Genomic DNA, 27,170 nt, shown 5'->3' with positions numbered 1-27,170 from the left:
TCGAGAGATTTCATTTTGAAAGATAATCATTTTGAAATATTTCTGATTACCTTTCATTATTATTTAATTTATCCTATTTGTGGCCTCTTTGATTTTTTTTGCCGAGACCAAAATACGTCATTCAAATCCTCTTGGTTATAATCATTAGAATTTTATGACCTGAGTAAATAAGTTTCTCATTATTGTCAGATTACTGTATTTAATGTCTTAAGAGGAGAATTTTCTATATCGTATTGTTACGAATTTTGTATATATGTAAATATTTTTAGTGAAATTATACATGTGAAACTGTAGTAATATTTCCATAACGTTACATGAATTGTTTGAAAAGCAATCTCTGCCGAACAAATAAGGTTACAGGGTCAAGTCTATTTAACATCGAAGTAAATAGCTATTTCGCTAAAGTGCCGAGATACCAGCAAGTTGGCGATAATTTCGACGACTAATTTTTGTATGACGAAAAATCGCAAAAAGTCGCCGAACTTGGCGACAATTTAGCGATATTTTGGTCCGGTCCCTGATGTATGTATATATTGTAATTGAATAAATGAAACTGATCCCTATATAGGTAACTGAAACTGATCCCTATATATGTAACTACAATCGTATCCGCCTTACCTGTAACTTTAATCGTATATGCCTTCCAGTAATTTCGAGAAAGGAAAATGCAAGAGATCTTGAGATTTTAATGATTTGGAGCCTGATTTTACATTATTTTCATTTGCATTACAAACGAAAGTGAGTAATACCTGTTACGTTGCGATATAAACCTTTATCAAAATTTGAAGATACAGGTTTGATTAATTTTTATTGGTGCTAATCAAAAAATAAATGCCTCAGTTACAAACTTTTACAATAAGAATAATCGCTTTGTTTGGAACAGCATTTATATGTTAATAGTTTTTCTGAAGTTGAAAATTAATGTCTTTAAAATAGAACCAGACTGACCAATTAGTATCTACAATACATACTGGAGATATTTTATAGTAATTTTTCTCCAGAGTTATAAATTTACGAAAAATCGAAACTTAAGGTGCTGTAGATGAAGTGTAAGACATAAAGAAGTTTATACTTATTTGCATAGAAATATATACATTTTTTCTGTATTCGTCGAATAAATATTTAATACATAAAAGAAAGAGAAAAGATTATCATAATTTATTTTAAAATTTCATCTCACTTGGAAAGTTTCCGTAATTTGTTTAGTTTAAGTGAGTTAGTTATTTATTATTCAACTTATTAAAGTTCTATGAAAAAAATGGCAATCTGAAAATTTAATAGTTATGTGCCAGTCGGTTTGAGTTATGAAGTGAAATCAAGAGAGATTTCTTGTAAGTACCAACTTTTAGATTTCAAACACAAAATAAGTATAAATTTGAATTTTTTCATTTGCATCATCATTATTACTAGGTATTTTGTAAGCAAAATTTGAAATTTAGTTAAAAAATTAATTTTGTTAAAAATGTTTCGTGTTGTTTTAAAAAAATAAAATCAAACACGTCAGCTGTTTTTAGATGTGCATTAGGTCAGCATGCAGTTTGAATTTGAGACTTCTGACTTATATCAGTAGTTTCTAGGACCGCACTTATAATGAAACTCTAAAATTATTCTGTTTAACTTTACGATGGTTAACAGTAGATAAAGTATTCAGTTTCTAGATAACTTACATCAGTGACCTCTAGGCCGCTACAATGATGAAACTGTAACATTATTCTATTTATCAAATATCAAATATTAAATTTTGAAAAAAGTACTGAAATGAATACTGCAGAAGTATTTTTCATTTATTTATTTCATTATAATTTCATGATTAATGCAAAAACCGTATCAACCGCTATTATATATGAGCACATGATCAAAAGCCCATATGTGAATATTTATGTATAAATATATTATTTTTTATTTCAGAATGAACATATTGTTTAACTGAAAACATTCAGTTAATTCGAGCTTACACAGACAATTAACACATTTACTACCGTCTATCTAAAGTCAAGTCATGTACTTGACCCTTCAGCCCAATCTGCTATACGCCTAGGCGTTTTGCATTAAGAATTTCTTTTAATTAGTCGTTTAAATGTTTTTGAGTTTTTCTGCAACAAATATTTGTCTTGTCGTAATGATATATTTTTAACTTAACAATGCCCACATGTTTTCTGTGTTTACACCTTCAAATAATTCATATTCTGACACGCCATGTGGACTCCCCCCCTAGCTGCGATTACTTACGATGTGCTAGGATTATCAAATTCCCTTACTGAACGTGAACATGCTCTAAATGATTGTTTCGCCAGCCGAGACAGGCGTTGCATTTGACAATTAGATTTATTTCTTTTGACAGACGCGAAGAGTTAAAACCTTGAGCGGGACAGCTGTTTGCCTAGCGGCCTACTACTATTACAATTTCAGATATAAAATAGCGGATTTAAAGAACAACTATAAGAATGAGGAATAAAGTTCAAGAACAAAAGATAGAAGCCACAGTTATGATTATGAAAGACATATTATTATACATTACTTATCATTAAAAATAACTGTATTGTATATCGGATAGGTTTAAAAAGACAGTCTTGCTGCTTTATTATTTTATATGTTAAAAAGCGCCCTTCTAAGAACTAGAATAATTTTTTTCCTTTCTCATCAGCGAATTATTTTGCTTAATGGAGACCGAGTGAATTGCATATGACATTTCCTAGTTTATTTTCCCCGTTTGCTTCTAACAAATTTTATCGTCCAAAAGTTAAGAGGAGGAAAATTTAGGCTAGTAATTTAATTTCCGAAGAACGTGGTTATAGTAAGAACATAATGAATGAAAAGTGGTCATGGAAGAACTGGCAGATATCACAATATTGTTCTTTTAAAAGAAATCAACATCATAGTAGTAGTAGTAGTAACGGAGGACGTGGGCACTATTCCCTTTACCATTACGGTTAATCGGTTCTGCCCACGTCCGCCCTTCTCTAGTATTTATTAATAATTCTTAAATTTTTTACGTTGCCATATATTGTGGCTGTTTACAAATAAATTCCATACAATAATTGTATTCACAGTATTAGCATAACTTATTACATAAAGTTTAATTGGAGAATTTTCTCTAATGAATTTCTTTCTTTTGTAATTTCTCTTTATTTTTTAAGCAGTCTATTTGCGCTATTTCTACTGCAATGTAGTCTAAGTCCTCTTGCAAAATTCCTTTTATTTTGCTGCATTTCTTTCATGAATTTCTCAGTTGCAATCAACATCGTAATAAGAAAACATAGTAATATGAACATTACAATATATGACAAGTTTTGAGCAAGTATCTGACGGATATCTGAAACTGAGCTGGCGCAATGAGTCCGGATGAATTAACTTGTAGGCACCTCACATTAATGAATCTTGGACGCAATTACTAAGAGAAACATCGGAGGAGCAAAGCAGAAAATGGGAGAACAAATGATCTGGATTTGGGAAGCTCGAACACACGCGTAATACCCGGAACAATTACTTGGAACGTAAATAACAGAAGTAAAGCGAAAACATATGATTGGAAAATTTCTTATGTGGGAACACCTGCCACTTTCGGGTAGCTTAACAAAGAATCTTCACAAAATACGTTTGAAATAATAAATGCAAGGGAAAATAAAATGAATGAAATGCCAATACAAAATGCAGAAGTAAATTGAACGCAATGAATAAAATTTAAAATAATCAAGGGAATACAAATACAAGTAAACTAATCCCTGAAGGAAAAACTATCGACAATCGAGAAAGGGGAAAATTATGCAAATAATTTGTAAAAGTTACAGAGTCTAGTGTTAAAAAGCTAGGGGGAAATACGCAAGGAAATACGGTATTAATAATTTAAATACGTTGGTATAATGTTAGGGCTACTTCAAAGGCACTGAAATGTTCTCTAAAGAACCTATATTTTACGAAGTAAACGACTGTCGCTTCTCTTTCCTTCACAGTAACCTGATGTGTTCTTTTCTTCGCCACATGTTGGTTTTTATCTGGCTCCCAATTTTAAAAAAAAAATTGTGCCAGTTAATGATATAACCGTTTTTACGAGTTCATATTATAATTACATTTTCTTTTATAATTAATATCAGTATTTGATACTGTATAACTAGAATTTATTACAAGTTTCTTAACAGTTAGTCCTATCAATAGCGTTATTAACAGACGAAGACTACTAGTTCGACCCGGACTCGAACTTAAGCAAACATATTGGCTTAAGTATGGTTGGTTTCATTCATTTTCCCCACGCGTTACGTGAATACCATCAGGTTTCCTTAACACGAAGGCATCCCTTCCCTTATATATATATATATATATATATATATAGCCCTTGTGTGTTCTGTCACATTCAAATAACGCAACCTAACCTCCTTAACAATTCTTTACAAATGCTCAGTTAGTATCATGTTATAACATATGTAAAATGCTGATCAGATCACATAGTTTGCATTACTTGATATTTGGATAAGAAATTAACTCACTATTTAAAACAGCCATACTTTTAGATCAATCAAATTACAAAGTATCTGGTGGTTGTTATAGAAAACGAGATTTATTCTTTTTGAGACAAATAGTTTTTGAACGCAGAAATATAACTGATAAGAATGCAATAAACATTAAGAGAAGGCAGAACTTCTTATCATCTGCTTATAATGTAGATATGTTTAAAAGTTACGTCTTACTAAATGTATAATTTCATTGAATTTAAAAAACAAAAAGCAATATTTTGCATAAATTTATATAACAAATAATCAGGATAAATTTCATAACATGCTGCGTATTAATAGGGAAATTTCTGGCCTAGAAATTGTTAAAACTGTTCTCTTGAAGCACAATGAAAATACAGCACATTTTCGAAAATAAAAAAGTATTATGAAAGTATAAAATTAAAATTTTTATTCGTAAATACAATGAGAATTATAATCTGTCTTGCGTATGTACTTCTGATTTTCAATACGTTACCTACCCTAAAAATTCCCTCTAAATAAATATGACCAACCCTTGTTTCACTGAATGCAGCAAAGTATGAAAGACAAATCTGAACAAGCGGAGGATTCATCGTGGAAGAATTTCTTAGGTAAATTGGTTCGTATTCACAACATGCAAGAAGAAAAAAATTACAAAAGTATCCACCATGCGGCACAGTTTCATAGCGATGCCCCTGCCATACAGGTGTTAGCACCTTTATGCAGACGGCTGCTGCTGGTTAAGACACATATTTTCACAAAGGTGTCCCAGCATATACGTGGTCGTACTTCTATGAAAATCAGTTTTGCATTTCATAAGTGTACGACCACTGTTACGTCGGAGGTAGAATTAACGTATGTCAGTTTTTTTTTCTTTCCTAATTGATAAGGCAAGAAAACTTACTTGAATAACGGTGAACTGGAATAAAAGTGCCAGCATGCTTAAGGAGATTGCATTCTAAAAGTTCAACATCTATCCTCATAAATGTGCAGGCACTTTTTATGCCCATGTACCTTTACGAAGGTTTCTTCCATGGAAACCAACGGCAGACTTGCATAGAGATGACACCACTTTATGCAACTAGAACTGTGTGCTGTCTACAAAAGTTAAAAGACGATGCCCATGAATGCCAGTATGCCTGTTGTTAATATTCAGTAAACAATCCGCACATAACTCTGAATTTTCAAGTCATTTGATGTTTTTTCGCATTAATTTTTTTATAAATTCATTGATAATGGATTTTAGGAAAATTAATGAGAAGAATCAAGCAACAAAGAAAACTGGATCATGCAGGCAAAATAAGAGAGGGGTGAAAAGTATAAATTTGGTATGCAGATCTGGGACTTAGATCTGGGACTCAGATATGGGACTATTGCATACCGCATGCCAAGTACGATGGTGTCTACAATTGTGAAAAACAAAGACGCTATTAAATCAGGCAACATTGCGAAGGGAAGTGAAATCGATTACCAGACAAAGTTCAAAGACGTTAGAGCATGTTAATAGCTGTTCTTGATCTAGATAACAGAAAAACGTTTATTAAATTATATATTGTACCCATTCATTTGTATTTTAGTATTAAACAGTTTTATAATACTAATAGCAATAGAAATTTTTGTAAGAAAGGGTGAATTATTTTACTTTTATTTCTTATTATAAAAGTTAGTTTGGTGCACGTCCTGTTTAGTACACATCGAATGATATGGAAAGGATTAATAACGTATAATCAAGTATTACCATTGTATTTCGTAGCACCGGCTTTCAAGGGCCTCAACTTCTCCGTCATTGATGGCATCTTGATGTCCTTAATTTCTGCGTTCATTTATGCACTCTCGGAGATATCTTCAGCAAAATCACTGTATTTAAATTACAGCTGCTAGAAACTGATTCAGGCAGAAGTTAAATGTCTTTCAGAATTAAAGGAAACCGTTAAGATAATATACACATTTCATACATTAGTTGCATTAAGAAATAATCCAACAAGTTAAATAAATATTTCATGTAAATATATTAAATTAAATGTACATATTTAGATACGCCTCATAGACTTTACTAAGTATTAATTAGAGCTTTAAGTGAAACCGCTGTCAGTTATTAAGCATTAAAATACTAACGAAACATGACAGGAAGTTGATATCAAAACTGCAGAACTCAAGAGACTTAACCAAGATGCGAGATAATGCCAAAATAAATTAAATTTTAACTGCAATGTAACAGAATTTCTCACCCTACGTGCTCGGGATTTCGATTTTCGTTTGTGAAAGATGAGATCCATATCTATATGGCATATCTATTTATTTATTTCTTTTTCGAGAGTTGACAGAAATAGGACGAGCGAAAAAGCGTGCACAAAGAAAAAATTATGTTTTACTGAAGCCGTTGAAAATCACGAAAAGAATTTTAACGATAATCAAAAAGAAAAATTATGAAATAAAATCTATTAAGCGATTTTACAAACAGACGTGATGATAATGTTAAGAAAGAGCTGGATATAAAGTTCTTCACATGTCGACGTTATGTTTGCTTACTGAACCGGTTTTTCCTCATGTTATCAGCTTCCGAGTGAGACATAGGCAACTGCTTTCCCCAAGATAGTTTATTCCTCCTTTCTCCTTAGCCACCCCCCGCTTTTCAATCTTCAGGCTGTTCGCATTTTCAGAAAATAGTCGGAAGAATATAATTGCCTTACTGGATTACGCTTGCTGTTCTTGGAAATTCCATTTGCCCAAGATGGGATAAGCCCTTTTTTCACCCATGCATCAAAGCTTTTTACGTGTTCGTAACTTCGCACGTTCCGCATGTCTTATAAAAAAAAAAAAAATCTCAGTAGTAAAACCATTTAGATAATAGTGATAAAATCTGTTTTTATTTTTTTATTTCTTTCCCCTCGGCAAATCGCCCTCGCGTGTTTTACTATAATTCAAATAATTCTGTCTAAACCAATTTCAAGTTTTATTTATTACTTTTATTATTACGTAAAATATTTTATCTGCCATTTTATTTAATAATCTAGACCTGTTCCAGATATTACTAAAAAAACAAACGCTAACCTTTTAATCTTGCAGGCTGTATGTGTTATATAAATTGATATTATATATACCAAATGTATAATTTGACATGAAATATGTACTAAATAAATATATACCAAATACATAACATAAAATATATACGAAATATATAATCTGATAATATGTGAAATTTACTAGCTGTTGAAGCTTTACAAAGCTTCCGATAACGAATCTCTCTCTCAACATGCCGTTTGTAAATGTACAGTTGATCCTAAAAAAATATGGAATTTAGAGTGAGTATAACGAAATCTGAAATCCATAATTATACAAAATGAAAATTGTGTAATTTTGAACCCCTCCAAAATTTAAAACAAAATTCATTGTTTAATGGAAAATGTATCCATAACGTTAACGGTAAATGTATATCATTTTTTTATCGTTAAAAGCGTTTGTAGAGATCATTAGGCATTTTATTTTGAAGTAGGAAGCATGAAAATATGCAATACCCTCCCCAGGGTTCGAGCTCCGGATCTCTCGATTGTTGGAAGGACGTGCTTCCAGTTACACCACGAAAGCACGCGGTAAGAAGGGGGCATTCTCTCCCTATTAATGGCTGGCTGGGGAGGAGGTGACTCACTTCTCAAATGCAGATGGTAAATAATTATGCTTCACCACCTTTTAGTTCGGGCGCCACTGGAGAGATCATTAGGCATTTTATTTTGAAGCAGGAACACTGAAAGTGTGCACTGCCCTCACAGGAATTTGAACTCTGGACTTCCAGATTGCCAGCCTGGACAAGCTTCCAATTACACCTCGAAGGCGCGCGGTAAAGTGGAATAAAATACATCACACGTTTATAATTTTTGGGAGTTTTTTGGCCATATTTATGTTAAACCACATCAATTTACATCAAACCATATCATCAATGCTAAATAATTATCATCCATCTCCTTAACAGGACGCTGTGACAACACGACATAAAATATTTTAAGTTATCTTTCTCGCGGTTTCTAAATATTGGTTCTCAAAGTGTTGCCAATAGACATTCTGTAAGATCTTTAACTATCAAATTACCGCTGTTAACTGTTCAACAAGTACCGACTTTGAAATTGAAAAATGTACTTCACACATACCTTATTATATATAAAAATGCAGATTTTTGACAAAACTATACGTACAGATAGATATATTAGACGTCAAATGTACTAAACGAAACTTCTATCTGATTAAATTTAATTAAATTTAAAAGTGTTTTATGCTTTATCGAATGACAAAACGCTAACGCGTGGAAGATAAAAGTATTTCATTTCCGGCCGCGGTAACACATTGCTTTCATAAATCCAAGCTTGTTAATTGAAACTGAAAGATAAACGTTTTACCTTTATCCGAATGACAACAGTCTCGCGCGCTTGAGATAAAAATGTTCTATTTCCAACGATGTTATCAGATCGTTGGAAATAGATATCAGGTTTGATGCTTTCAGATCGTTGATATTGTTCATCAAAAATTCATTACAATTTTACAAAATATAAAATAAAACATTATAAAAAAATTCGAACTTCCAGGTTCACATGTTCTGGTGGAGGAGTAGGTTATTCGAAATTTTATTGCTTTAGGTACCATTGTTTATTGACAGTACGAGAAACATGCATTTACATGCATGAATGCAGATTATTCATTATTTAATTACTTTAGAAGTAATACAGAGCGATAATATTTGGTGGGAACATATTGGAAACTGGTACACCTATTATATAGTAAACCAAAGCAAAATCCAATTTCGACACTGTTTTGAGCTTAAAAAAATCAGTCTCGTTTTGGCTTAAGTTTTGAATAAAATTCTATCGATTTCGAGGGCGCTCTGACCTAGGCCCCTTTTCTTCAGCGGCAAAAGTGTTTTTCATTTTAGAGTGGTTATTCTCCATCACATTAGTTTCGATATTATGAAAACAATAATAATATTTTGATCTTATAAACAAATTTGGTTCTCCCAAAACACATTATTAACGGAAGAAAATATCAGGAGAAAACTAAAACAAAAGCGAAAGAAGAGAATGAAATATTATTCATCTTAAAGTTTTATCCAAAGAGTTTTCGCTTTAGAGTATCACGGAATTCGGGGAAGAGCGACTACAGGCTTTATTTCTTTAAATGTTGAATCCAGACATGCATTTCCGGTCATAAAATTTCTCGAAACAATGTAGAGAATTTTATGAAGGGGGTTTCAATCTTCAGATGAAAGAGTTCTATAAATACAAAACAGCTTCTTTTTTCTTTTATACGATTGACGTGAAGCCAAAAGTTCGGTAGTGTGATATTCATATACCACTATAAGAAGTTTACGCGTAGAACTCGTATGAATCTGTTTAATTGAAATTTTTTGCTAATTGTGGGTAATATGAATATTTACATTTTATACTTACGAAACAATGCTGGAAATAAAATGTCCTATATTATTTTGAAAAAAAATCGTGACTGAAAATGTATTTTAAAGTTAGTGTTTAAAGGTATAAAATGCATAACTACCTATGCCCAGCACTCTGTATAATTTTTAAAAACAGCATAACTGAGTTCTGTTAATTATAACACATATATTTTAATGATGATTTGAAGTTAAAATTTAAAGAATATCATACGATTTCGAATGCTCATAAGAAGATGTGTGATTTTATTTAGTTTAGATTATTTTATGAAACGAAAGCATAGTAAGAATATCGACCTGAAAATGTGAAAAACTGAAAATATTTCTCAGATAAATAACTAGCTTATATTATGATACATGTTAAAACTACTACGAACACCCATGTAAGAATATTATTCGTTTGCCCGGAACCAAATTTCGCATCTTGATCCTCTCCGAGACTGGTGAGTATTTGTGACTTTAAATTAAATAGAAGATCACGAAATGAGGTAGGTAAAAGTTATTGCTAAGTAAAAGTTAAAGTTATTGTTAAGCAGATTATTGGTAGCTTTTGGTGACCAGAAATGAGAAGAAATAACCAACTTAAATCTTGCCTCTTTCTAAACTTGCAACTTCAAGGCATTCCAAATCTTCCCCATTTGCAATCGGAACACGTGGCATCATTCACCGTACAATAGCTTATTTTCTTTAACCTCATCTGAGAAGTACACTTCATTTGTGCGCTTTGCGAAGCGAAATGGAAACTGGAAACACAATTAGGAAACTTAAACGTCTTCCGCAATTGTTGATGCCATGGTTACGAGCAAGCCAAGCCGGGCAGAATTGCCTTGGATGACCTTGAAGTGCGTAACCAAAAGTGACAAACTACAGTCATAAACGGGCGCCACAAGTTCTATGTGTCTAAAAATTTCAATAAAACATTTGTGTCAATTACATCATATTCTTAAACTCAAATTGCACGAGATGAAAGTAGTTGACAGACCGGAATGAAAATAAATAAAACTAATTTTTCTTTCAATAAATTAAAAATTTTTAACTAAATTTTTTAAAAAATGTGCTATATATCTGTCAAACTATACGTTAACAGAAAAATAAAGAGAAAGAAAATCTGAAAGATTCAGATATTAACATCGCACTAGCTGGTTTATTAAAGTTTTTTTTTTCCCACCCTCTTGCTGAGCATGGTCATAGTAAGTTAATAGTCTACTCTTCGACTCACTAACACAATTCTTTTGTGTTTTTAGCTTTATTATTTCTCATCGCGTTTTTCACTCTCTAGAAATATATCTGCCGAATGCAGATATATTTCTAGAGCGGAATCACGAAATATTTAAAACAGCACATCTTTAGAATTCTCGATAGAGTGTTAGGGTTCGCCATACATTTTTTTATATTCCCTACCTTATTTTGTAGAGACATTAGGATTTTTTTGGAGCAGGAAAGACGAAAAATGAGAAAACGCCTTCGCCGGGAATCGAACCGCGGACCTCTGGAATTCGCGTCCAGCGTGCAGACCACCACACTACGAAGGCAGGCGAAGAAGGCGGGAGAAATACCTTATGATTTCTTTGAAAACTAGCCGCTCGAATGGCCAGCGGCCTTAAAGAGTTATCGTAAAAAAGGAAAACGTTCATAATGATTTTAATGAGATCTTATCTCATTAAATGATTTCTGATTAGCCATCTCAAGATTTAAATTAGACATCTCATGACTGACGGTGGCATTCAAAATACAAAGCAAGCCGAAAGTCCAGTCGAGTGCTTTGTGGTCGAGCAGATGGGGTGGGAGACCCTTGGAACATCTCCCGTCGCGTCCTTCCTCAAAACTGGGGCGTAATTAGTCCGTGGGGCTGCATCTTTATAACCCATGGTGAAATTCTGGTATGACACCCATTTACACCTGCTTAACAAAATCATACAAAAATTTCAACGAATCGTATTCTATAGAAATCTGCAAAGATTTCAAACTTTAATCAAATTATATTTTGGATTTGTGATGTACTTTATGGGATAGAGAAAAAAATGAACACTTTTTATTCATAATTGTTGAATTATTTTTAAATTGAAAATTCTGCTTTTTCTTTCTAGAATAAAGCTTTTTAGCCTGTTAGCAACGTTTGGTACAATAGTGCTTATTATAATGCAAAAATTAAATCTGCTAAAAGAATAAAACCTATACAACACGTATAAATCATAAAATACGTTAAAAGAATAAATTTGTGGTGTTAATTATAAAATTTTAATTCTAAAAATAGACGCTTTTAATTTACTGTAAAATTTCGGAAACTAAAGTCAAAGAAATGGGTTTTTTAATTTTAATTAAATCTCATATCATTTAGTATGTATCTATTTTTATTTTAATATTTTAGAAATTAAAAAAATATTGAAGCTTTTATCAGAGAGGGAATATATATATTTCGAAAGTTTTTGTCCCCTCCCTCCATGCCATAAACAATTTCAAAATTAAGGCTGAAAATTTACGTTCAAAAATAAAAATTTAATTCATTATTTTAATCTCAAAAGACAATTTTGTTGATATTATAATGCTTTTAAATACTCAAAAGGTTCTAAAGGAGCTTTTTAAAAAATATAAAAAAAAGGAAACTTGTTTAGAATTATGACCCAGTTTCCTATAATTTAGATCTGATATTTTCAGTAGAATTCTATAACTGATTCTGCATAAATTAAGATTCTATACTTGGGACACTTGGAAAATGAAGACATTTTTATAGATTTTCTGCTAAAACCTCTACAGGATGTAGAAAATTTCTCTATAGATAAACACTTACAGAAGCTACATCTAAATCTATCGAACATTTCTGGCCTAGCTTTTAGAAAACTGGGCCACAATTTTAAACAATTCAAAGGAATATTAGCAACGGAATTTTTTTAAGAATTCTAAAATAAAATTTCATACGAATTTTTTCTCAACAATATCTCGAAAGGCTTTTTTCGGCTTCACAATATTATAAATGCCACAGAGACATTACAAATATACAAATGTTCTACATATAGACAACAAATTTAGATTGGAATCCAGACCCAACATTATAGAAGACGGTACTTATGGAATTGTGATTTGAGTAAACCGATGATTAATTTAATATCTTGAAGTACGTTAAACACCTGGCGTTAACTACCTGGGTGCTTGGGCATATTGTCCTACCTACCCCAAATCGAATACGATTAAAAATTTGGAATTTATTGTCAAAAATAACTTAATTTCGAAACAGATGCAAAAATAACTTCAACGAAAATATAAGTGATGTCCGAAATTCTTCGCATAAATTTATACAGAATAATAATTAAAATCCTAAAATTAGTGTAGAAAAATCATTGCAGCTTAACCTTAGGCATAATATTCTACCCTTTCCGTAACTGATGAAGCGTAGAAAGGTTCGTAAGAGAAACTTCCATAATAAGCCGCTGAAGTTTTAAGTTTTGAAAGATAAGCAAATACTTTTCAAATCCTAAGCTTCAAACTTTCATCAACTTTATGCCGTAGGAAATGACGTTAAAGAGTTTTCACACAGCTAAACCGATTTATTAATATGCATTTATGCGTTTCGCCTTGAGAAGTCGCCGTCCTATTCGATTAGACAAAATATTAAACGTATTCGATGAGCTTTAGTTATTAAATTTGATTCAAGAGTTCATGGTCGGTCTGTAAGACCTAAGGCATATTTAAACGACAAGGCACTGGTTTAAAGTGGATTTTGAACTACTGAATGGCTCCCTTATTAGAAGGAACACTTGGTTTTCGAATATGACTTCACAAATGTTGCTAAATATTTAGAAATGCCAATGCTATAACAAAAAGAGTTTTATATGGGAAGTTACTTAAAATAGTATTGATATTTCTTAATCGTAGTTGAAAATATTATACCTTATTTACTCGCGTATTTTGACATTTTTTTTCCAAACTTAATCGTCCAAAAATCAAAAGGAGAAAATCATGCGAATAATTTAATTTCCAGAGAACGCGGTTCCAGTAAAAGCAAAGCAAATGAAAAGTACTCTTGGGTAAACTAACGGCAACCATCCCAATACTGTTTCTTTAAATGAAACCTATATTTTAATAAGAATACACAGTAATATTAACATTTTATTATGTAATGAGATATCTTCATTTATAGTTCCCTGCAATATGAATCTCGCTACGCTCTTTTTGTTGCCAACCGCTACTCCCTACGCGTCAAATCATTTAGTGCTGCTTTAGAACCGTTTGATACGGCTTGGAAGTCCGTCGGCGTCGTTACCATTCTTCTTGTTGTTGCTAATGCTCACTTGTCTGACCTATGGTCAGCCCACAACTACGAAGTTTCTCATGGCAAGGAGCGCAAATTTATGCCTGTCATTGGCAACAGCCTTAAGCACCTTACAGCTGACGGCGATTTAGCTCAGTTCTGCCCCCAATTTTGATGGAGAGCACCCAGGGGGATGGGTCCGATGGTCTCTCACTCTCCTTTCCCCTTACAACTAACCTCTCGAGAGGACTTTCAGCTCACTGCATATTTAAAATGCCCCCATGCCGCACGGACACTATACTTTTACAAACATCCATGCCTTCTCCGGGATTCGAACCCGGGCTCTTCGGCACGGCAGTCAGCAACGCTAACTGCTGTACCAATTGGGCCGCATCGTTACCGTTGTCAATGTCTCCGTCACCATGCAGTGATCTTCAGAAATATCAGCAGCACTCGATATCCTTATTTTCCTGATGTTTTCTCTATTATTGCTCCACCAATCAGAGACCATGTATCCAAAATCCACAAATGAATCAATTAGCAAGACGAAAATAATCACTTACAGGGATGAATGTATTTTAAAATTTAGGGGAGCTCGCTTTCTGAATGCCTTGAGGAAGAACAAAATTACATATAAAAATTTCAGAACATTGTGCTGGTGGCGGATATGCCAATAAATACGGTATTGCAAGATCAACAGAAAGATAAGCGTAGATCAATGTGAACATTTCATTAACTAAGGCGTGAAAATGCCCCACCCAAATGCCAGAAAAAATACACCACAAAAAACAATTTATACAAGAATAAAAAAAAAAAAACAATTTGAATGAATAAAAATACGTAATGCGTTTCTTTGAAATGACGCGATGAAAGGCCCCTTGTTGCAGAATGCTGTTAATGTACACTGCATTTCGGTACCCTGAATCAAACAATTCTTATAAGTGTGTACAATGTATGATCCAAATAAAACAAGAATACTTAAAAAAAAAACTGTTTTTAAGACAAATACACCCGACAGTTTCTAACACATGTTCACCGATTTATTTTTAAGACATATACATCTGATTTTGTAAGACATATATACGCCTGATTATGAGTTTGCAAGATGGTTATTTTTAACCTTCTTGAGAAAGAAGCGTAACATAAATAATGTTGCATAAAAAAAGGTAGCTAAATTTAAATGTAAAAGCAGAGTACATATAAGTTACTTTCAAACAAATCAAAACGTTAAGTGAAATTTTTACTTAGCTTCTATTTATTTAAACTACATTTTAACCCTTACCCATGTAAATTGTCTTACCCATGTATATCACATTAGGAAAACAGAGGATTTCGTCTGCGAAAAATTAGAATTTAATAACTTCATAGTTTTTAAACATTTTAGCCGTCTTCTTCATAGTCCAGTAGTGAAATATATTCTCTGATATCTCGAGAAAATTGTCGGTATTTCCAGTGTGTTTAAAGTTTATTATTCTTGAAATTATATATCGATATATCTATATGAATATCTATATATTTATATGCATGTATGACATTATATTTCATATATATCTTGATTTATGTTAAACCATCCACTTCTTTCGTCAATAGTCTCCTGAGAGTTTTAGAGAGTAAATTATGCACATTTGAAGAATTTATGAATTTGGATCGAAAATCTGTAAATGGCATGGTACTGCAAATAAATAAATTTCTAAAAATTATTATTTTAAACAATAACATGCATTTGTAAACCGAAATAAAAGGTTTTTTAAAGTGTGATCTTAGTGAACCACCGAAAAATTAAAATAACCTTAAAATAGATGGTATACAAAAGAAATTAATGTTTTCTGTCTAAAATTTTAAATTAAAGTCTTGTGCAATAATCTTTAAATTGTTAGCTGATATATATGCAGCTTACGGCTGTAACTATTAATGGAGGTATGTAAAATATGTAAATATTGAAACCTGTTTTCTGATAGAAAATCAACTAAAATACCTTGCCCTTCGAACCGTTAAATTTCCATGGGTACTACAACTAACCAATACATCTACAGAAATCGTCAGCACGTTTAATAAGAAACATAATGAATGCCTAAAACTAATAATTTGTTTATAATTATATAGCCGAGTACAGGCGAATGCAATTAAATAAATGACATAATGGTAACTAATATGACTGACAGAAGCTTTAAAACTGAAAGGAATCACTTCCCACATCATAACTAAAGTCGAGATCTTAAAAAAGTGTGCCACTTTTCAAAGAAACCCATTTGACAAGCAGGCCGTGGGCAAAAGGTTGATTGTTGCTGTCATTACATTGCTGCGTACAATCACGGGGAAAGTATTTAATTTCTGTTGTCAGTGAAATGGACAACAGTACTTTCAAGATATTATGAAACAGCGGATCATTGAGAAGAGTAATTATGTTATTTTTGATGACAGTGACATATTACTGTGTGTGCTGCTGAATAATGTATATCTGCGGTTGCACAGAGAGATTAATGTAGTCCATTCAAATCTGAATTAGTAAATAATTATTTACTTTAAACTAACTGAGCCCGTCTTAAAAGTTTGCACGGAAATTCTTCGGTATTTATCCATTCAATCTATCTTGTACCTTACGACAGTAGTCTCCATTTGTTCTCATGCAGCGCCCGAAGTAATCTTATGCGATCCGCGAAGACATTTAAACTATGCATTATTTGCAAATGCGGTGTTACAAAGAATTCAAGATTTAAGTTATTTGAAGTTTGAGTTTACATTATTTTTATTGAAACAAAAATGAAAAGGTCACCAGAAAATCTATAAATGGAGCCAATTAATTTACAGTGTAGCATAAATCTCACTCAAACATGTGAAGATAAAAAATTAAGTAACTTTTATTCTTCTAAAGCAATACGAAAAAGAAGTTTGAAAGCTTTCAGATTTCATACTACGACGAAATGGGCGTTTTTTCATTTACACACACAAACACGTTTCGAGAGCCTTTGGGCTAAAAATATTTAAAAACAAATATCTAAAAACAGTCTTTAGAATTTCCAATAGACAGTCTCGCGCGGAGATAAAATTTCTTTTTTTTCTTTTTCCCCGTATATCCCCACATATCTATTTATATGTTTCTAGTTAAATTATAATATTAAATTAGTCAAATTCCTATTTTATCCTATCTTCTTCATTCAATTCTGTAAAGAATTTTATCAGTGCCAACCAAAACTTCTGAAATTTTCTAAGATAATTCATAGTGAAAATTTACGCAATTCAGGGAAAACTACTTTTTTTTTAACCTTTATAGTTTTTAAGATTTGAGTATTCTTATAATTGCATCTCTGTGAATTTCCATCAGGCGAGCGTCCACTATTATTCACAGGGCAGTGAGTGACTATCTTAAAATAGTTACATGCAGATGTGTTGAAACTGATTCTTTCATAAATACAATTTTGATGATTTCTTTGATTTCTTTTAAAAAGCACTCTTATTCGGTTTAACATTATCCTCAATTCCTCTTAAAAATTATTAAATAAATGATACACAAACGCACATACATGCGTGTTTGTGTATTTAGGTGCGTAGGAGAAATCCGATACTTTAACAGCTTTCGATAGTCGAGTGGAAAGACGGGAAGATGACGCTGATACAAATGAATTTGAAGATTTCCCAATCTTTACTTTTACGCATTTAAAAACCACCTTAGTAAACATTTATCTAATCAATAATGAAATACGATAATTTTTATGTACATTGGTTTGTTAAAGGTATGGCGTAGACATTTTAGCAAGGCTGGCAGAGCAGAATTTACGGAACGGAAGATGACGTAGTTACTTGGCAGCAGTATTTATACCGAGTATATGCAGAAAGTACTCTGAGCTATGATTGGTTAATTTTTGGCTGTTATGTAACATGGAAAGTATTTGGGAGAACAGATGAATTTAGTGGGGGGAGGAACACCAAATCGAGAATAGTTAATTTTGAGGTCGCCAATCATTTTTAAAAAGGCCTTTGTATTTTGTTATATCTTATACATATACAAAAAGAACCATAGTAATAAGCCAAAAATTAAAAACAAAACATTTTAACCAATCCTGCGCTATAGCTGCAGGATTGAAGTAAATTGAACTTAAAGCATCTAAGGTTAAATTTAAATTCGAATCAAAAAAAGGCAATTCCCCAACAATATTAATAACTGCAACCGTAGATAACAGGTTTTACAATGTATCTAAGCGAACCAAAAGTAAAATAAGAATTCATCAGTAGAATAAACCGGAAAAATAAACACGCGAAAAGGGGAAAAATATAAAAATATCAAAATTAATCTCCTTTTTCTGAAACCCTAATTCAGAAATCATCAGGGGAAAATGAAGTTTCATAAAAGTTCATTAATATGTTTTGAATACATAATTTTTTGTTTCGTTCTTCTTGAGAAATTTCCTGGCGTAGTAGGTGTGTAAAAAAAGTCGCAGTCACGACCGAATTAAATATGGCTTATTATTGTGGTTGACAAAAAAATTAAGTCAATACAAATAAATTGGCGCAGTAAGCATGCTTGTTCTAAAACGTCTACATTTTTTTAGATGTTGTGGGAAGAAGAGAGCCACTAAACGAAAGACCAGCTAGTTAGAATCAAAGAGAAAAGTGCGATGCATTGAAATAAAAGCTTTTACAGAAAAAAAAAAAGTTAGGTTCGCAATCAGCTACATTTGGTTATACCTGGGTAGGATAACATTTAAGCTTCAAAATATATTAATGACAAAAGCTTCCTGAATCATGAGCTTTTCGTAAGAGTCATATGAAGGCTATTAATTTTCAAATAACGCAATTCAGAGCGGTTATTTTTAAGCGATTACTATTTTCTGGCAGAACGAGGAATACTAAAATAAAAATAAAGAATTAGGAGATCACTGAAAATTAGAGTTAATAATTTAATTTACATGCCTTTTATCTTATATATAATACAAACATATATAGATACTTTATTTAAAATATTTAATACATATTCAAAATAAAAAAAGCTTTTTTAACAGTTTAATATATCCTACTTTAAAAACAATAAGTTTAGGAAAAAATAAGCCCTTAATTTAGGATGTTAATATCTGCAAATAAGAGGGGCATACAGACTTAAAAAAGCCTTATTATTCTTCTCCTTTATTTCATGTTTATTTCGTTTATACTCATTTACATTTATATATTGTAACAGAAAAAGTTGGCTCCACTACAAAAAGCATCCACTGACTCCATATGTGTATGCTTATATTGTTGTACCAAAAATGATTGAGGTACGCTGAACCTAGCTAACTGTTAAGCTTCCATGCAATTTTGGGAGAAAACAACAATGGGGGAGCAACCCTCTTCCTCTATCAGCAACGTCTCGTGAGTTTTCTTCTGTTTCGCCTTGTATTTTGAGTACAACTTGCCGATTTTCCGTTCCTTCTCGGAGATTCGAACTCGAGCCCATCGGTTAAGGTAATCAGTATCAATAACCATTACACTGGGTAGTCGACTTCGTGTGATTTTTCGCAAATTTTCTACTTTTGATAAACCTTTGCCACTAAAATTTATGTCTATGAGATTTTGTGAAATTTCTGCTACTGCGCTACTTTTTTGCGACTTTAAAAATATTTAAAAGACCGTAAAAGGCTTGTATGTTCAAATAACGTATCTGATGAAGTAACTTCATAATAAATACATAAAACATGTTATTTGGGCTTAAATAGAAGTTGAAATCTGGCAATCCTAAGACCTTAGAGCAGGCGCAAACAGGTTTCAGCGCCAGTGATTAGTGTTTTCACGTGCTTACTCGTTTAATTTGTTTAATCTCTAAAGTTTGCCAGTAAGAAATGCAGCTGTAAAAAGTGGACTTTTCAACCAAAATTTCGACCAAACAAACTTTGAAATAGATTACGTTTGGGACTCTCAGATTCTATATTTTGAATGAAGATGTCAGTGGAACATTGGATTTTTTCTATTAAAATTCTGCAAAAAGGAATTCAATATTAAGTACAAAAGAGAACTTTTATTTATTTATTTAGCGTATACGTCAGTAATTTTTCTCTTGTTCCATTAAAGAAAGTCTGCTTAGGAAGGGGAGATTATATATACTATAATATATATAAAAACTAATGTGCACTCGAGCTGTTTGCCTTTTACGCAAAAAGCAACTAACTTTTTTTTGAACTTATGCAAGAAAGAGTGTATTGTATTATCGACAGATTGGAGAATTCGGTAACAATTTTAGTAACGAAACGGAAAATTCTGCAGAAACGGCTACGACAGTGTTATGCACCTTAACACTAATACTGATTATTTGATTACTTCGCAAATATTGTTTTTAAACCAGTTTTTCCCCAAAATCTAATATGATAACGAAGCGATTTGTAGTCTAAGTGCTATATATTGGTTACTCAAACTGAGAAAGTCGAGTGCTTTGCCGTAATCTAATAAACCAAACCAAACCAAACCGAGAAAGAATATAAATTCATTCTCCTGATTTTAATAGCTCATAACTAAACAATCGAGACGATTTAAAAATCAAAACAAAATGAGTTTCTACATAATAACACAACGAAATTTAATAATGAAAGCACAGGGATTTTATTTATAATCAAAATCTGATAAAGGTAAATAAGTCAACAAAGCAGAAAGGAAAATTCACTTAAAAGCTTTAACAGTTAAGATAAAGCAAAAAATAAGGAAAATGAACTACTAACTCAAATAAACTAGTACAACTGGAACAGCTGGGAATCCAAACTTGAGAAAGCACTTAACAAAGGATATGAATAAATTAATTAAAAATAAAAACTAAAATTATTTAAAAGAAAAAAATAAATGTTTAAGCAATGGATAATTAGCAATATGTTTTCAAATTTTCGTTAAACTTAAGATACGTAATTTGAATAACTAACTTACAGAAATAATGGAGACTGAATTTGTGATGACGTCAGAGGTCATGTGAACATATGTAAGTATAAAAACCACACAAAAATCACGTGATCTTTGACGTCATGTGATACTTTTGGAGATTTTCAATTCTTCTCCTGCTAATTTAGTTGAACAATTTCTGGAAAATCTGATAGAAGCACCAATCACAGAACATCATGTGCAAAGCACTGCTTGTGAAAAATCCATGATAAGCAGTAGAGGAAAATTGTTTCTTCAGTCAGGTGTTTGAACGTGCTAACAAAAAAACTGTACGTGATTTGGTAAAAAAAAAAAAAAAAAAAAAAAAAATGAGAAAAGTGGATGCACATGTGATAGACCGCGATTCGATGACAATGTCTTCCAACTGGAGTTGTTGCGGAAGCGCACATTACAATTACTGCAGTCTTTTCCATACAACAAGAAGTGTTGCCCGCAATTTGGATGTACCGAAAACCACAATTATGAAGCTCTGCGATATGTTCTGCGGATGTTTTCTTATCGGTTCCAGTGTCTTTAGATGTTGCAACCTAGAGACGAGCAATAACGTGTCGAATTTGCCAACTTCTTCCTCTATGTTGAATATAGCAGGTGGGCCGCTGCGGATATTATGGGCGGATGAGACGCATTTCTCCTTACCCGAGAACGTAAACTACCAAGAACTGCGTTTATTGGACTGACGAAAATCCTCACAATGTGGCACCAGCGCCTTTACACGAAGCTAAAGCGACCGTGTGGTACTATCTCAAGCAAATTTGTTCCCGGTCCATACTTCTTCGAAGAATCACTTCCACAGACATGAAATCCATCACAGGTGCTCGGTATACAACAATGTTGCACAATTATGTAATTCCAGCAGAGAAATATCGTTAATGACAACGCATGGATGCAAGAAGGTGCTCCTCCACACGTCACCCATGTGTCCAGCAAGTGCTGCAACAGCATTTTGGAAATTGCATCATCTCCCGAAACTTTGTAGTTTCGAAGCCATTGCGATCCCCGACTTCACTTCGATAGATTCCTGGTTTTGAGATTATCTAAAATCTAAGATACACACATAAAATCCACGAGATTTGTCAGAAAACGTGAAAGTATACAGATTCGTCATTCTGTTGATACGTTCATCATTGTTGTCAACAATCTTCTGCATGCAATACATTACCGTCTGCTTAGGTGGCGACATTGAAAACTTGTAATTCCAATAAAAGTTTCTCCCCCCCCCTCTGCTCTCCTGTGTTGTCAATGATCTTTACAATTATCTTCTTTGCAGATGCTTTACACCGGCAAAAGTCTTTTATGACCAACCTACACAGTATTTACACCGCGTATATATATCTTACACTAGAATCTTATTTATATCATTGTACATCTTAATACACACATTAAATACTTGGCATAATTTTGCTACCATTATCGTATACATATACTTCCAGTCATAGAAATGTTTTATGTTATGCAGATTCTTATTTTAGCATCTGTAAATTTTAAAATGAGTTTAATAAAAATTACAAAATATAGCATTTCACGCGGTCTCCCGGTCCTTATGTTTATATATGTAGGAATATTTTATACTCATTTTGAAAAAAAAATACAAAAACTGTTATTACCGTACAACAAATTAAAATAAAATTTGAAATTACTCGTACATTCAGAGGCAGTACGCCAGTTGACGAGCGAAATGTTTACATTTGTAAACAAAAATTTTTATTTAGAAAATATTTCTGAGCTTAATATATTTAGTGCCGAGTATTTCAATGCAGACCGTAGTAAATAGTATTGATCAATAAAATTTGTGTTTTAAAAAGATTAATGGGCCCGTCAGCGGCCAAGTGATAAATTCGCTGAACACTGGCAGTTCGGTCTGAAGTTCGAATTCCGCGAAGAGGCTAGCTCCATGAAATTTTTCGCGGTTTTCTTCGTATATTACAGTGTATACGAGCCAATTTCAATTATAAAGTCCTCCACAAAGGCATTTCTCTGCCGTAGGCAAATAGCCCTCGAGGCTTTGCCTTAAACACATCAACCAACCAACTGTCTTAAAAAAAAATAAATACAGAATCTTACAAAATTCGTTTTCCAGAAAATGCTGGTAAAGTTTCAGTATTGCCACGTAGCGAACTCTTAACATGATTTGTATAAATCAAAATTTAGAAACATTCTTACTTTAATCAATTTCTCCTGATTAGATTATGATTATAAAAAAATAAAAATTTCATGAGAATATTAACGCATTTTTAGCGCTTGAAATCGTATAAACTATTTGGGTGAAAATCATTTTGGCATAGACGTTGTGCCAAAATTATAAATTAAATAATGTTAACACTTTAGTAAATCACAAAGAAAGAAAACTTAATTACCTTAAATGGAAATAACATCAACCTCGATTTATCCTAATTCATTTTTAACTTAATTTATTTCTGATTTTCGGCCGCTCTAAGATCAATAAAAATTTCAAGCTTTAAAATTAAATATCTCGCTGAATTTTTGTAAAACGGAAATCAAACCTCGTATGTTTTATTTCTTAGAATAAATATAAATAGTAACTATAACGCGACTAAAGTATGTGAAAAAAGTACACATCACATACATCGGTAGAAATCGTGTGTGCGACGAACCAGAGTATGTGCGAAAAAGTTAAATTTTTTTGCAAAATTGAGTTCTTAAACTTAAAAATGACAAAATATGAATATTTGTTTTACTTAAAACATTTGTATAATTTGAAGTATACATTTAGATTAGCACTTTCGAATATAAAGGGTGATGACACGATTAGCAGTTAGATTAGCAGATGAGAATATAAAGGATGGGTAGTTAGATTAGCAGTTGCGAATATAAAGGGTAGGTAAAAATTTTTGTAGCGACGGGTGCATATTGAAATATTATCATTTTTCATCGTCGAATAATCTTTACTGTTTAAAACATAATTTTCTTTATTTCACTGAGAAAAACAGACAGTGACTATCGTAAGGAAACGGATAGTTTTCGGTTTCTCGAAGCCAAAAACTTAAAGTGTTAGATGCTTTTTTTTCTAATCAGTGGTATCTTTTCCAATGGCATTTTTCGGTCTCGTCTGTAACAGCAGAGTGGTAATAATTTCCTAGGAGTCGCATATTGATGGTTAAATTTGTTTCTCTGACGCGTAACTCAATGCATGAGATATTTTTAATCTTGCAGATTTTATGTACTATGCATAGCTTTATAAGTAAAGCGATCACAAGAACTGAAGCTTCTAAACCAAGGACACAAACCTAATTTATCTACGCAGTAGTGAGTTTCCTTCAGCCACTATGAAAGTGATTATATCTAAAACAATCTCAAATTCTATTAAGCTGTTCCAAAAAGTACCTGTTTTGTGGCACATAACCTTAAAGTGCACAAAGAACGCTCGAAGATTATCTGCTCCAAAAGCAATGCCTTTGTAAGCAACTTCCTAAAGAAGCCCATGTGGTGTTGAATTTATTCACAAAAAATAAGAACGGAATGCATACAACACTTGCACTGCCATGAACTAAACCAAAGAAGAACTACAAATATTCGATAACATTATCTACGTTGACCACCAATCAGTGACGCACACTTGATCCCAACATGCTGGAGGGAAATGAGTCAGTACCCTTCGAAAGTCCATCACGAACGGAATCCAGTCTTCAAATGTTTAGCAAATTGTAGCATTAGGTAAATTATTTACCTTGTTTAATTCTCCCTCGCGTAGAAAAGTCTAAATCTTTTCGAAGACAAGGATCTTATCTATCTCCCTTTGGGATCCACGAATGTACTCTGTCAGCTATGATAAAAGTAATTGCCAAACGGATAAAGAATTCCCTTATTGCACTGTTAGAACAACCATTTAAATTCTAGTATACAATTTCATGGAACTTCAGAAAATACTGTTTAATTGCCAAAGTATAGATAAATTTTGCATTTTAACTTGATTATTCGATGTGTCTGAATGACTTTGAAAAAATTAATTTCAGTGTTTTTTCTATAATGCTAAGTTCATCTTTAATAAGGCAAATAATATTTTAAATAAAGTTAAAAACAGTTAAAAATATAATCCTAACCGCTAAATCTTAATATAAAATTCTTAAATGACACCTCATGTGCAAATGTGGTTTTAGTTCTTTTCACTGCTTCACCACTTAAAAATCATAAATCAACATTAAAATCGTAAAATTGTTACCAAGCTAAATTGATCTTTTACATACTTTATTAAATTTGTTAATTTAGATGTAAAATATTTATTGAATTCTAGATGATAATTATTTAGATTTAGATGAAGTTTTCTGGACTGCGTAAATATGTTTTGAAATTAATAAAAAGAAGAATATATATATACAATATTAAATACGCTTGGGATTTCACAGAAATCATTCTACAGCTGTATTTTTGTAACTTTCGTTTAAATGGTATATAGGCATAATAGTTGATAGAAATATTACGCAAAGATTTCTAAATGAAGACCTATACTATACTACAACATATTCACACGAATAAGGTGTTTTGTTTAAAAAGTAATTAAGCGCTAATTAGCTAGTGCTTGTAATGTTTTTTAAAACGCAATACATTCACACTTCTATGTAATACCTTGTTGGATTATGCAAGAGAAAGTGTTAAAATTTGAACTGCTATGAGAAATGTAAAAAACATAAGTAATAAATTTTGCATGGTAATGATCCATCGCAGGTAGTTTTTCAAGCGATATTTATAATTTATATTACATTCCGCTTGAGTTCTTATAATTAATTTTCATCATTTTAATTATTTTAAACATTTTTAATCATATTTAATTAGACGGTTTTCTGTTGAATTCTGAAATTTGAATGTTTCTGATATTAGAGTTCACTATGCTGAAATAGAAGTTTATTTAGAATATATTAAATTATTAAGTAATAAATTAATCATTTCAAAACAATTAAAACTATCAATAAAAATTAACTAACTTGCTTCACTGATGACACAACTGGCTGCATTTCTGTCGTATAGGCTTCTAAAGATTTGAGCAATTCTTGCAGTTTGTGCCGTGTTCCCGATATCGAATCCGGATTGTCCAGTCCGGAGTCCGGCATTGTGCCGGTAAGTCCGAGTCGCAGAAGCACTGCACACAATACAAACCTCAGAGCATACATTCGGCACCATTCCATACAGCGAAAGCGATCAGGAAGGATTTTCCGGCCATAAAGTCCGGACAAGATCGTCGGGCAGTGTAGTCCGAGCCCGCATCAAAAAGTGATCTTCCTGAATGAAATATCTTTTCGCAACTGCTCGCTACTGCTTTGAGATCCGCTAAGCCATTTTGGCAGATCGGTTCAGCTAAAAAAGAAAGTTTTTGAAGTATCTTCAAATTAGGGTTACTACTTTCGATATTTTATCGCCTTGCTTGGCGAAATTTATTTGTCTAATAAAACCAATAATAACAAAATTATAGTGGGACAACGAGAAAGTGTCATTAGCAGAAAAAAGGCTTTCCTTCAAAGGTGATAATTATATAGGAAGGCTATAATTTAAGTGATATCCAGGGTTTTCTTTTTTTCTTTTCACTTTTTTTATTTTATATCTGTTTCGCTACTTATGTATATAATGAAAAAAGAAAAAATGCATAAAGTTGCATTGGAAACGTAATGACATTTTTTTCGTCTAATAATTATTAAATTTTTTATAATCACATTAACAAAAGGTTGCAAATATTCATTTTATATTAATTCAATATACATTTGCAACACTTTTACAAACCTTAGGCAACAGATTAGGATAATTATGAAAGAGTTTCCAGTAAATTTCATTTCATAATTAAAAAAAAAAGGTATAAAAAATCTGAAAGCTTTCATATTTTATATTACGCCCAAAAAAGCGTCTTTTTTAATGTCTTTTGCGTTACTTTATTTATTAAATATCACGTTTTTCGCACTCAAACCATAACATTAAATTCAACAGCAATATTTCAAATTAGTTTTAAAATGAGCATTTCTTTAGAATTTCTCATATACAGTTTCGTGCGCTATAGATAATGTTTTTTTTTTTTTTTTTTTTTGGAGGGGGTACAGTGTTGCCATTGCTGGCTTTGAAATCATTTAGTTTACTAATAAAAAATTTGTTAAAGTTTTACAAAATATGAAATATATAGTAAAATTCCAAATTCCAA

The 27,170-nt window shown here is 32.1% G+C and overlaps 1 protein-coding gene across 1 annotated transcript in view; it reads right to left on the bottom strand.

Moving 5' to 3' along the window:
• The window catches only part of LOC118181333 (uncharacterized), a 115,567-nt gene extending 89,247 nt beyond the window's left edge, over positions 1–26,320 (bottom strand). The window contains exon 1 of the mRNA XM_035350449.2: positions 25,972–26,320. Coding sequence (XP_035206340.1) covers positions 25,972–26,172 — 201 coding nt within the window. The 5' untranslated portion in view covers positions 26,173–26,320. The remainder of the gene's footprint in view (positions 1–25,971) is intronic.
• Positions 26,321–27,170: the final 850 nt, after the last annotated feature.

This window comes from Stegodyphus dumicola, chromosome 7 (assembly GCF_044657685.1).
Source record: "Stegodyphus dumicola isolate Sdum_Otavi_A_Nest chromosome 7, ASM4465768v1".
In the NCBI taxonomy this organism is placed as follows: domain Eukaryota; kingdom Metazoa; phylum Arthropoda; class Arachnida; order Araneae; family Eresidae; genus Stegodyphus; species Stegodyphus dumicola.
This window is presented reverse-complemented; position numbering and strand designations above follow the sequence as displayed.